This window comes from Geotrypetes seraphini, chromosome 2, assembly GCF_902459505.1.
Source record: "Geotrypetes seraphini chromosome 2, aGeoSer1.1, whole genome shotgun sequence".
Classification (NCBI taxonomy): Eukaryota; Metazoa; Chordata; class Amphibia; order Gymnophiona; family Dermophiidae; genus Geotrypetes; species Geotrypetes seraphini.
In genome coordinates, this window is record NC_047085.1 from 496,089,263 (window position 1) to 496,102,307 (window position 13,045).

Consider the following 13,045-nt stretch of genomic DNA (forward strand, 5'->3'; position numbering starts at 1 on the left):
TCCAAAATTAAAGACTTTAAAGCCACCACTTTATATTTACACTTTAGAAACATCTATTAGGTCCTTTTACTAAAGCTTAAGTGTGTGCTAAATGCTGTACATTCTATTTTATATCTATGGGCCATTTGACATTTAGCACACACTAATGTCTATTACAGCATGCTAAGCTTTTATAAAATAACCCTTAAGTTAATATTCAGCTTAACCATAACCAATGTTTTCTTAATCAGGTCACACACTTACCTATGACCATACCGTCAATGTTCTCTCTTGCTGAATCAATATGATCATCAATACAAGGATCTCGTCCTTCTTCCACTAACAGCAGGACTTTAGGTTTTGGAATATCGTAACCTGTATATTTAACATGAAAAAAAAAAAAAAAAAAAGTTAGATAAAGCAGATCATTATCTCCATGCTCTCATTTTATTCTAAAAGATGAAAGATGAGAAAGTGATAGGTTCTTTCATTGCTGACAAGACTAGATAAAGCTGTAGAAAAAGATGGGAACATTAAATCTGCCCAATCTCACAGTCAATGCTGGCAACATCCTGGTTCCAGAAGACTCAAATCCTTTGGGTGGGCAACTGCAGTGTTCAGAAACTACTGTTTCAAGATGCACAGATCAAATTGAAGGAAAGTTTGCAGCCTGGGTATTGAGTGAGCAAAAATTAGACAATTTCCCCGTCCCTGCCCCATTCCTGTAAGCTCTGCTTTAACCGCACAAGCCTCAAACATTTATGATTTTGAGGTGTTTGGGGCTTGCACAGATAAAGAATGGGGAAGAGACAGGAAAAGAACTCACGGGGATGGGATGGAAAAATGAGTTCCTGCGGGGAAAGGGAAAAATTTAACCCTGTGTCATTCTCTATGCGATATCTCATTTGGTTTCAATTGTAGGGGAAAAAAAAAAAAAATTTTGCTAAATTGAAATTGATTTGTCAGTTGAAACCTGGTTTGTATAGGGCACATCTGAACCAAGTGATGCAAGCAGTGACTGTTTCTGGCCTGGACTGGTGCAATCAGATCTGTTTCAATCTTACACACAAAAAAAAAAGGGTCATACAGGCTACATAATTCAAAACAACAAATTTTGCAGCAAAAGGGGCCAAAAATATGAAGAGTGTCCTCATTGCTTGCTGACCTTCAGTGACTGTCACAGTCTCCCAGACAATAAATTTTTTAAAAAAACAAAAACCCCGAAACTTTTGACCATAATGTTTAAACCAATTGGGGATTTAGATTAGAGAATGATACGGGGAAAAATTCTGTCCCCGTCACTGCCCTGTCCCTGGACCACCATCCCCTTGACCGCCCCGTCTCCGCCGTCCCCTTCACCGCAGCATCCATATAAGCCTCAGTACTGCAATATTTAGTTTATTCTTTCCTTATAAATCAAAGTCCTGACTGCTGAACTATAGAGAAAGAGATGTTCATTTGGCAGGGCTTTGTTTATAAATTTTTATCAACACAACTAATATACTACTTTATCCTAAAACAAAGAAAAAAAAAAAAAAAAAAAAGGAAATAAATTTTTTCTTCTACCTTTGTTGTCTGGTTTCTGCTTTCCTCATCTTCTCATTCAATTCCTTCCATTCACTGTGTCTTCTCTCAGCGTCTTCCATTTGCTCTGCTACTGTGCCTCTCCCTTCACCTCCCCGCCCCCCCCCCCAATTGGTCTGGCACCCATCTTCTTCCCTCCACTCCCCCCATAGCCTGGCATCTGTCTTCTCTGCACTTAGTCTTCCCCATTTCTCTTCCAGCGTCTTCTGCCCACTCTTGTCTTCCCCATTTCCCAACGTCTTCTCACTACTCCCCAACGTCTTCTCCACTCTCTCTTTACCATTTCCCAGCGTCTTCTCCCCTCTCTTTCTTCCCCAGTTCCCTTCAAGCTGCTTCAGTGACTTTTCCTCTCCATCCCCCCACCCCCAGCACTCTTCACGCGGTCCAGCAGCTTCCTCCCTCTGGCCAGCCGTGCGTCTCCCTCCCTCTCTTCCCCTTACCTTCTCTTAGTGGAGATATCTATAAGGCTATCCATTGAAGTCCTGTTGTGTTGGCTGCTGGAAAAGTCTCCTCCGATGCAACTGGAAACAGGAAGTTGTGTCAGAGGAGACTTTTCCAGCAGCCACAAACAACGCAACTTCAATGCTCCGGCTGCAATACAATGGATAGCCTTATAGAAATCGCCACAAAGAGAAGGTAAGGGAAAAGGTGGGAGGGAGATGCATGGCCGAACAGCCGGGGGGAGAGAGGGAGCTGCCGGACTGCACGCTCTTTCACCGCTTGTGCTCACTCCTTTAACTGCAGACAAGACCATTCACCCCTCCACGGGGCAGTGAATTGCCTTGTCCCCGTACTCGCGGTTACCTTTTTTTTGTCACTGTTTCAGCGGGTTACCCGCGGCTAGCTGCGGGTAACAACCACCGTGTCATTCTCTAGTTTAGATCTAGTCTATCAGAGACTTTGTATTCCCGGTCTGAATAAGAAATACCCTGTATCTCCTTTACTTGCTGAATAGCTAATAACAAGGGTTCTAAAACAATATCAAAAAGCAAAGAAGATAGGGGACAACCTTGTCTAACCCCCCTCTGCAAATTAAAGCGCTCTGAAAAATTATTAATAATATACAATTTTGCAACAGGGGAGCTATACAATGTTTGAATCATTTGTATAAATCTTGAACCTATTCCAAACCATTCCATAGCTTGATACATGAAGGAAAAAACAAAAGGAATTGACTCCTTTCTATTGCAAATGCAAGCAGTGTCTCACTTTCGGCTCACCACACAATTGTTTCTCACGTATTCACCTTTATAGGACCCCCAGCAACCCCTGAAGAAGACTTTTTGTTGAAACGCGGACCGTGTTGGGTCCTGTATCCCTAGCGGACTAGGTCCTTTAAGGCTTTTATGTGGATGATTTATTTTTATGTGGAAAAAAAGTTTTTGATACATGAAGGTCCATTCCACCCGATCAAAGGCCTTTTCTGCATCCAAAGATACAGAAAAAGCTGGATCTTTCATGGCTTTTGTTAAATTTAACATATGAAAAGCCAATCTTGTGTTATTGGATGAATGTCTCCTAGCAACGAATCCAGTTTGGTGCATATCAATAATAAAAGGGAGAACCTTGACTAAGCGTAAAGCCAATGTCTTAGCCAAAATTTTTCCATCTACATTGATTAATGATACATTGATTGATTTGAAACCAATGTGGGATCTTTGTTTGGCTTTGGCAAAACTATAATCAATGATTCTGCCATAGTACCTGTAATGCAACCCTTATTTAGTGGAGACATATAATTTTAATAAATGAGGTAATAGGGTAATTTGAAATGACTTATAAAATTCTACTGTGAAATCATCACCACCTGGAGCGGATCCAACTCTAAGAGATTTCAACGCTGTTTCTAATTCTTTTAATGATATAGGCTCTTCTAAACTTTTTTTTTATATGCTCATGAATTTTCAGGCCCTCAATTAGATTCAAAAAGTCTAAACCATCTTTTTCTCTATTTTCATAAGGTTCAGAAGAATATAGGTCTTTATAAAAATTTAGGAATTGACTTAAAATGCTTTCAATTTTAGTATGTCTTTCCTTTCTCATCCTTTATTGCAATAATTTTTGTTCTTTTCTTTGCTTTTAGATAATTTGCCAATAATCTTCCCTGTTGGGAAAACAAATCATTCCTTACAAATTTTGATGATCTCATTATATTTACCCTTTGCTTTTAATAAAGCTTGCAAGGTACTTTGCTCTCATTTATCCACTAATTTAGCTTCCAAATGTTTAATTTTTTTCAAAATCAGAAAATTTTTTAAGTTGTTTTCTAATATATGCCAAATAATAATAATAATAATAACTTTATTCTTCTATACCGCCACAATCTTGCGACTTCTAGGCGGTTTACAATCAAGAGTGCTGGACATTCAGCGAAATTCAATAAGTAGACATTCAGAGGAAATACAGAGATCAGAGAACTCAGGAGGCAATAGTATAGAAATACAATTTGCTGAGCGAAAATGTAATATGTACATTTTAGTAGGTAATGTCCAACAGGACCTGTTGGGGATAAATAGCAGCGTAAAGTTACGATAAGATGAAGATAAGAGATTATATTTATAACAGTGCTGTAAGTTCAGGTGGAATAGGGAGGGGGGAGGGAGAGCGGGTCAATTGTTTAGGTATTTCTGGAACAGGTATGTTTTTAGGCATTTCCTGAATTCCCCGTATGTAGTGGGCGAAAACAGTTGGTCTAGGTCTTTGCCCCATAGGACTGCTTGGCGAGAGAGGTGTTTGTGGTGTTTTTTCATTTTGCAGCCTCTAACTGGAGGGGAAATGAGTTTTGGGTGTGTGTTTCTCTTGAGTTTGTTATTAGAAAATGCAAAAAGATCCGTTATGTACTTGGGGGTCAGGCCTTATAGTACTTTTAAGCAGAGGCAGGCAAATTTAAACCTTACTCGGGCTTCTGTTGGTAGCCAGTGCAGCTGCCGATAGTAGGGTGTCACGTGGTCGAATTTCTTCAGCCCGAAGATAAGTCTGACCGCAGCATTTTGCATTATTTGGAGACGTCTCATATTCTTTTGTGAGATTACTAGATAGGCGATGTTGCAGTAGTCAAGCTGACTCAGTATGAGGGATTGCACTAGGATTCTGTATGATTTAATGGTTCTGAGTTTCCAGAGAGTAAGGAAACCTTTTCTGAATAGGGAATCCACTTGTTCCTTCATTGTTAGGCATTGGTCTAGAATAACACCTAGTATTTTCATGGTGGGCTGAATAGGGTAGTTGAGTTTATTGATGCATAGTGGAGTTTTATTGTCAAGCGGGTGAGGGGAGGCAACGAAGAATTTTGGTTTTTTTCTGGGTTGAGCTTGAGCTTGAAATCTATCATCCATTGTTCCATCTCATTTATGGCATCGGATGCCTTGGGAATGGTTTCCGAGATGGAGTTGGCGAATGGGATGATGATCGTAAAGTCATCTGCGTAGCTGAATAGTTTTATTCCTAGTTGGGTTAGTTTCACACCTAATGAGGACATGTAGATATTGAAAAGCAGTGGGGAAAGCGTTGACCCTTGTGGCACTCCGGATGAGTTGCTCCAGGTGTCCGAGTGATTGTTGTTAAAGCGTACCTGGTAAGAACGGGATGTGAGGAAGCCACAAAACCAGTTTAGTACCTCAGCTCTGATACCAATGGCGTCTAAGCATTGCATCATTTTTTCATGGTCTACCAAGTCGAATGCAGAGCTCATGTCGAATTGCATGATCAGGGCGTTGAGGCCCTTACTAAATAATAGGCGCAGATAGTATAGGATGGCAGCAATTACTGTCTCCGTACTGAATAGGGTTCTAAAGCCGGATTGAGTTTCATGCAGGAGAGAGAATTGATTAAGGTAGTCCATTAGTTGGGTGTGTACTAGTCCTTCCATGATTTTTACAATGAATTGGGATAGATGCTATTGGTCTGTAGTTTGTTATTAGCGCTGAGGATTCTTTTCTATTTTTTGGGATTGGGGTTATTATTATGTGGCCGTTGTTAGTGAGGAAAGTCCCATTTTTTAGGTTGTGGGTTAGGTAGTGTAATAGTGATATTTTGAATTCTGGTGGTGCCGCTTTCATAATCTCCGGAGGGCACGTATCTAGGATGCAGTGAGATTTAGAGTATTTGTTGTAGAGTTTGGTGTAGGTATTCCATTCTGGATCTAGAAAGGAACTCCAGATCATGTCTGTAGGTATTTCATTGTCATGCGAGTTAGCTATTTGGTAGTTGCTGGGGATGATTGTTACATCGTTATTGTTTATACAATTATTTTTTAGGTTTTTAATTTTGGAATCAAAATATAGAGCTAGGTCCTTCGCGGTAGGTAACTTTGTGTTGTGCTCAGGTGTGGTGTAGCGGGTGGTGTCAAATAGGTTTGTGACTATGTTGAATAACTCTTTCGTATTGATTCCTTGTGAACCTTTGCATGATAAGTTAATTTTGGTGGAATAGAACGCTTTGATATAATATTACCTCTCATGGTTGCCTTAAATGCATCCCATAATATTTCTATGGTAATTTCTTCTGAAGTGTTAAGTTGAAAAAATTTGATCATTTTTAATTTAAATTCTTCAAGGAAATTTGAATCTGCAATCAATGTATTATCGAATCTCCACACAGACCTGCTATACTCTAGAGAATGACACGGTGAAAAAATTGGTCCCCGTCACCGCCCCGTCCCCGTCTCACCATCCCCGTCACCGCCCCGTCCCCGTCTCACCAACCCCGTCACCGCCCCGTCCCCGTCTCACCATCCTCTTCACCGCCCCGTCACCGCCACTGCCACCCCATTCACCGCCCCGTCACCGCCACTGCAATCCCATTCACTTTTCTTTATTTACGTATAAAGGAAACATTCTTTAAAACTTTAAAACTTAGTTAAATATTAGTTAATAACTATACAAAAACAAAACACGCAGAGAAAAAATTAATTAATAAAAATTCTCAAAACTGACACATTTTGATCACTAAATTTAAAATAGTTATTTTTCATACAGTTTTTCAATCACTAATCTTCCACCACCCCTGGGGCTAGCAATGCAAAAACAAACACGACATGTACTTTAAATGCTGCCGTGATTAGCATAGTGACCGCGGCTACGGCTGCAAGTCTCCCCTCCCCCCAGCGATCACGGCAGGAGGGCACCCAACCCCTCCTGTAGACCCCCCCAACGGCCCTCCCGACAATCGCAGCAGAAGGGTACCCAACCCCTCCTGCCGGTCCTCCCAATGGCCTCCCCTAAGATCGCCGGCAGGAGGGTACCCAACCCCTCCTGCTGGACCCCCCCCCAACGAACCCTCCCACCCCGGAACCCCCTTAGTCTTACTTTTCAAGTTGGACCGGACAGCTCCTCGCTCGTCTGGCCAGCAGGCCTGCCTCCGTCCAAATGAGGCGGGCCCGCCCCTCCCCTCCCCTCCCCTGCCTCCCAATGGCCTCCCCTAAGATCGCCGGCAGGAGGGTACCCAACCCCTCCTGCTGGACCCCCCCCCAACGAACCCTCCCACCCCGGAACCCCCTTAGTCTTACTTTTCAAGTTGGACCGGACAGCTCCTCGCTCGTCTGGCCAGCAGGCCTGCCTCCATCCAAATGAGGCGGGCCCGCCCCTACCCTGCCCAACCCACAGGATCCTAGGGCCTGATTGGTCTAGGCACCTAAAGCCACTCCCGCTATAGGAGGGGCCTTAGGTGCTTGGGCCAATCAGGCCCTAGGATCCTGTGGGTTAGGCAGGGGAGGGGAGGGGCGGGCCCGCCTCATTTGGACGGAGGCAGGCCTGCTGGCCAGATGAGCGAGGAGCTGTCCGGTCCAACTTGAAAAGTAAGACTAAGGGGGTTCCGGGGTGGGAGGGTTCGTTGGGGGGGGGGGGGTCCAGCAGGAGGGGTTGGGTACCCTCTTGCCGGCGATCTTAGGGGAGGCCATTGGGAGGCAGGGGAGGGGAGGGGAGTGGCGGGCCCGCCTCATTTGGACGGAGGCAGGCCTGCTGGCCAGACGAGCGAGGAGCTGTCCGGTCCAACTTGAAAAGTAAGACTAAGGGGGTTCCGGGGTGGGAGGGTTCGTTGGGGGGGGGTCCAGCAGGAGGGGTTGGGTACCCTCCTGCCGGCGATCTTAGGGGAGGCCATTGGGAGGACCGGCAGGAGGGGTTGGGTACCCTTCTGCTGCGATTGGCAGGAAGGGTTGAAATGACAAATGAGGAGCACGGTGAAATAGCGGTTCCTAGAAGGGGGTACATTGGCCCGCGGGGACAAACCTGTTCACCGTTTCCGCGGTCGGTGAATGGCCTTGTCCCCGTCACCGCAGCGACTGCTATTTTTCTTCCCCGTTTTCGGCGGTGACCCGCGGCTTAAATGCGGTGGCCGCGGGTAAACCGTCACCGTGTCATTCTCTACTATACTCTTGTTCATCAAACTTGAATTCAATCCAAACACCCCCATGATCTGACAATATGATAGGATCTATGGAGGCTTTTTCCACTTGTACCATTTGGCTTTGAGATAAAAATATAATCTATTCTTGAAAAGGATTTATGTACTTGTGAACAAAAGGAAAATTCCCGGTCATCAAAATGAAGTATCCGCCATATATCGTTCAAATTACAAGATTGTACCAAATTATCTAATCCTAATGATTTCATAATTTTACTAGGCTTTTTATCCAACACTGGATCCATAACAGCATTAAAATCTCCAGCCACTATTAAATTAGAAGCAGCCAGTGGGAGTATCAATTGTTGTAACTTCTTAAAAAATTCAGATTGATTTGTATATGTATGCAGATGATATTTTGCTTCATTTGAGAAATCCAGAAATAATCATTCCATACTTACTTGATTTGATTGAGAAATTTGGAAAATTTTCAGGATATATGATAAATTGTTGTAAATCTGAAGTCCTTCCATTAAACGTGTATTGTACAAAAGGCTTGTTTGAGTCATTTTCTTTTGTATGGAAGGAAGGTGGATTAAAATATTTGGGAATATGGATAAAAAACACACTGGAAGACACGTTGAAAGAGAATGAAAAACTTTTATTGCAGAAAGTAACAGAAATGTGAGAACAATGGAATCCATTACGTCTGTCTTGGTGGGGGAGAGTTCAAACTATTAAAATGATGATATTACCTGTGGTTTGTTATCAAATGGGAATGTTACCAGTATTTTTTAAGGGGTCCTTTTATAAAAAGTTAAACAGTATTCTTACAAAATTTGTTTGGCTAGGTAAAACTCCTAGAATTGCTTTAGTATCTTTACAAAAACCAATTGAGGAGGGTGGGGTAAATTTTTATAGGTATCATCAGGCCTATATTTTGAGACAGGGTATGTATTGGGTCCTCCCTGAGCTCACTAATAATATCCCAGACTGGTTGTGGTTGGAATGGCGACTCATGTTCCCTTTGAGACTATGTCATGTTCTTAGTATTAAAATGCCTAGGTTTATAAAGAAAACAGAATATTTATGGATACATGGAAAACTCTGCGATATGTTAGTAATTTAACATCTATTCCAATCTATAAATCAACAAATCAAACTATATGGTTAAACTCCAAGATTCAAATTGGCAGATTTAAGGTCATCTGGAAGCATTTGATGATAGCAGGCATACGGATTTTGGGCGATGTTATTTCAAATGGTATACTGCTTGACTTTTCACAGTTGCAACATAAATATGATCTTAATAAATCACAAAGCTTTAGATGGTTGCAACTGAAGCAGGCTATTCAGGAGGGGTTCCCTGAATGGAAAAATCTTAATAATTAGTATAGTCTGGAGTTCTTATGCTTTCAGGTGGACTTCTTGGGGCACCAGGCCGCACAGTGATGAAATTTGACTTTTTGCTCTCATTGACATCCCGAACAGAATTGTATCATATGATAAAGCTACATGGTTTTCTAGTAAGCAATTAATTTGAGACCAAATTAATTTCCAAAAAATCATGATACAGGGACAATAAAATATTAAATGATCCAAAGTCCCTGCTTCCAGATTACAATGCCAGCATCTATTAGACCTAGAGCTATCTAACTTTTGTAATCTAACAGGGCTCCAAAAAGCTCTATGTAACAAAAAGAACCAAATTTGTCTCATAGATGCAGAAACTGTACATCTCATTCTTCAAGACCAAATTCGTGGCCATTGAGACACAGAAATGTATACAAGTTTTAACTGATGTAATATTGTGTACTTGATGCATGATGGAAAAATGAATAAAGAATTTGAAAAAAAAAAAAAATTATCCCAGGACAAGCAGGCAGCATATTCTTGACTGATGGGTGACGGCACCAACGGAGCCCCGGTACGGACAATTTTAGAGTGATTGCACTCTAAGAACTTGGAAAGTTCTGGTAGGCCGCACCGCGCACGCGCGAGTGCCTTCCCGCCCGACAGAGGCGCGCGGTCCCCAGTTTCTTAGTTTCCGCGGAGCTAAGAAGACGCGTTTTTCAACGGCTGTTGAAAATTTTTTCTGACTTGCCTTCCCGCTCGCGTAAACCTTTTTGGCTTTATTGCCTTTTTCCTTTTCTTTAATTTTTTTGGGGGGGGGGGGAAAAAAAAAAAACTTTTCTTATTTTTTTCGTCAAATTTGGTTTTTCCCCGGCGGGGCCTTCTGCCACCATCGAGGCCTCGGCCTTCGATTTGGCTGAAGCCATTTTTACGTTCATGCCCCCTCAGCCAGGGTTTAAAAAGTGCCAGCGGTGTGCAGGCCTAATTTGCAGGCACGAGAGGTCTGCTGTCTCCCTGGAGCCAGGATCCAGGATATTACAACTAACCTAGACAAAATTCTAAAACCAAATGACCATTTTCCCATGTTTCTCATTCATGTAGGTACTAACGACACTGCTAGAAACACCACAGAGAACATCCCAAGAGATTTTGGAGCGCTGGGAAAGAAGTTGAAGCAGATAGGAGCCCAAGTGGTCTTTTCATCAATCCTTCCAGTGAGAGACAAAGGCAGAGCCAGAGAAGAGCGTATTCGAAGAACTAACGAATGGCTACGAGAGTGGTGCATGGAAATGAACTTTGGATTCCTTAACCACGGCGAGACACTTCAGGGACTACAAGGACCAGACGGACTCCACCTAACCAGAAGAGGTAGAAACGTATTTGGACATCGACTGGCCCGACTACTCCATAGGGCTTTAAACTAGGTAAGTTGGGGGAGGGTACATACTTATATCCCAGAGCAGTAAGAAATCACCCTGAAGAGGCAGATCGCACTCATACTACCAAGTCTAAGGTAAGTACCAATGATACCCACAATAGATCAGGGAGAAATATCACTGAGTTATCAGGAGCCACACTGTCAAATAAGGAAAACTCTTCACAGATATGGAGGGCTATGTATGTTAATGCACACAGCTTGGGCAATAAGATTCTAGAATTAGAGACTGAAATAGCAAACGCCGATCTTGACGTGATAGCGATATCTGAAACCTGGTTCACGAAATCGCATGGATGGGATATGATTATACCAGGGTACAACATACTTCGATGCGACCGAGTGGGTAAATTGGGAGGAGGAGTAGCATTATACACTAAGGAAAACATCAAAACCACCAAAATCACGGATGTTAGATACACTGGGGAATCCCTCTGGGTAAATCTGGCCAGAGGGAATGAAAAATGCCTATACCTTGGTGTGATATATAGACCTCCCAGGCAACAGGAGGACAAAGACATGGATTTGATTGAGGACATAGAGAATATCACGCTGCGCGGGGACTCAGTAATACTAGGAGACTTCAACATGCCAGATGCAGACTGGAACACACTCTCTGCAACCACGGGTAGCAGCAAAAAAATATTAAACTCCATAAAGGGTGCACGCCTAAAGCAATTGGTGTTGGAACCCACCAGGGACCAGGCGTTACTGGACCTGGTCCTCACCAACGGAGATAGTGTCACTGAGGTCTCGGTAGGGGAAACACTGGCCTCCAGCGACCATAATATGATATGGCTCAACCTCAGAAAAGGATTCCCAAAAACAAGCACAGCAACAAGGATTCTCAACTTTAGAGGCACAGACTTTAATCAAATGGGAGAGTTCGTCCATCAGGAACTACATAAACAAGGACTAACTAACAACGTGGAGGATATGTGGTTGTCCCTGAAGTCCATACTACACGAAGCAACAGACCGATACATAAGGACAGTAAGTAAAGGTAGAAAAAACAAAAGACCCCAATGGTTCAGTAAGGAAATCTCAGAATTAGTTAAACAGAAAAAAGACGCATTTATCGCCTACAAACATTTAGGCAGGGAGGGGGCAAAAGAGGACTATCTTGACAGATCCAAAACTGTCAAAACAGCAGTCAGAGAGGCCAAACTCCGAATGGAGGAAGAGCTAGCACGAAAAATGAAAAAAGGAGATAAATCTTTCTACAGCTATATCAGTGACAGGAAAAGAAACAAAGATGGCATAGTACGCTTGAAGCAATCGGACGGTAAATTTGCAGAATCAGACTCTGAGAAGGCAGAAATACTAAACAAATACTTCTGTTCAGTATTCACTCGTGAAGCACCGGGAGCTGGTCCTCAGCTTCAGACGGGAGATAACCGGAAAGACCCGTTTCAAGATTTCGAATTTACGCCCAGTAGTGTCTACAACGAACTATCAAGACTCAAAGTAAACAAAGCAATGGGACCGGATAACCTACACCCCAGAATGCTCAGGGAGTTAAGAGAAGTCCTGGCAGAACCATTATCGGTTCTTTTCAATCTTTCCCTAAGCACAGGAGTGGTCCCCTTGGACTGGAAAATCGCCAATGTAATCCCACTCCACAAAAAGGGTTGCAGGACAGAGACAGCAAACTACAGACCAGTGAGTCTCACGTCTATAGTGTGTAAACTCATAGAAACGCTGATCATACAGCATATTGACACAATCCTAGACGAAGAAAACCTACGTGATCCACACCAACATGGATTCACCAGGGGTAGATCATGCCAATCTAACCTGATTAGCTTTTTTGACTGGGTTACTAGACAACTGGACGCCGGAGAGTCACTAGACGTAGTATATTTGGACTTCAGTAAAGCATTTGATAGCGTCCCTCATCGAAGATTACTAAACAAGCTAAAATCGATAGGATTAGGAGACATTCTAACTACATGGATTGGGGATTGGCTGAACGGCAGACGTCAGAAGGTGGTGGTGAATGGTACCCCATCTGAAGCGTCGGACGTGATCAGTGGAGTGCCGCAGGGATCGGTCCTGGGCCCAATTCTATTCAACTTATTCATAAGAGATATGACACAAGGGCTTAGAGGAAGGATATCACTATTCGCCGACGACGCCAAACTTTGCAACATAGTAGGCAAAAGCTCATTACCTGATACTATGTCACACGACCTACTGCTGCTGGAACAATGGTCAAATACTTGGCAGCTAGGCTTCAATGCTAAAAAATGCAAGATAATGCACTTGGGCAAGAGAAACCCGCGTAGAGCATATGTACTAAATGGCGAGACTTTGGTTACGACCACGGAGGAACGTGATCTAGGAGTGATCATT

General features: G+C 43.0%; 1 protein-coding gene across 1 annotated transcript in view; it reads right to left on the reverse strand.

Moving 5' to 3' along the window:
* The window catches only part of LOC117354435 (zinc finger protein 436-like), a 124,239-nt gene that overhangs the window by 33,547 nt on the left and 77,647 nt on the right, over positions 1-13,045 (reverse strand). Inside the window, exon 4 of the mRNA XM_033931969.1 lies at positions 244-354. Within this exon, the coding sequence (XP_033787860.1) occupies positions 244-354 (111 nt within the window). The remainder of the gene's footprint in view (positions 1-243; positions 355-13,045) is intronic.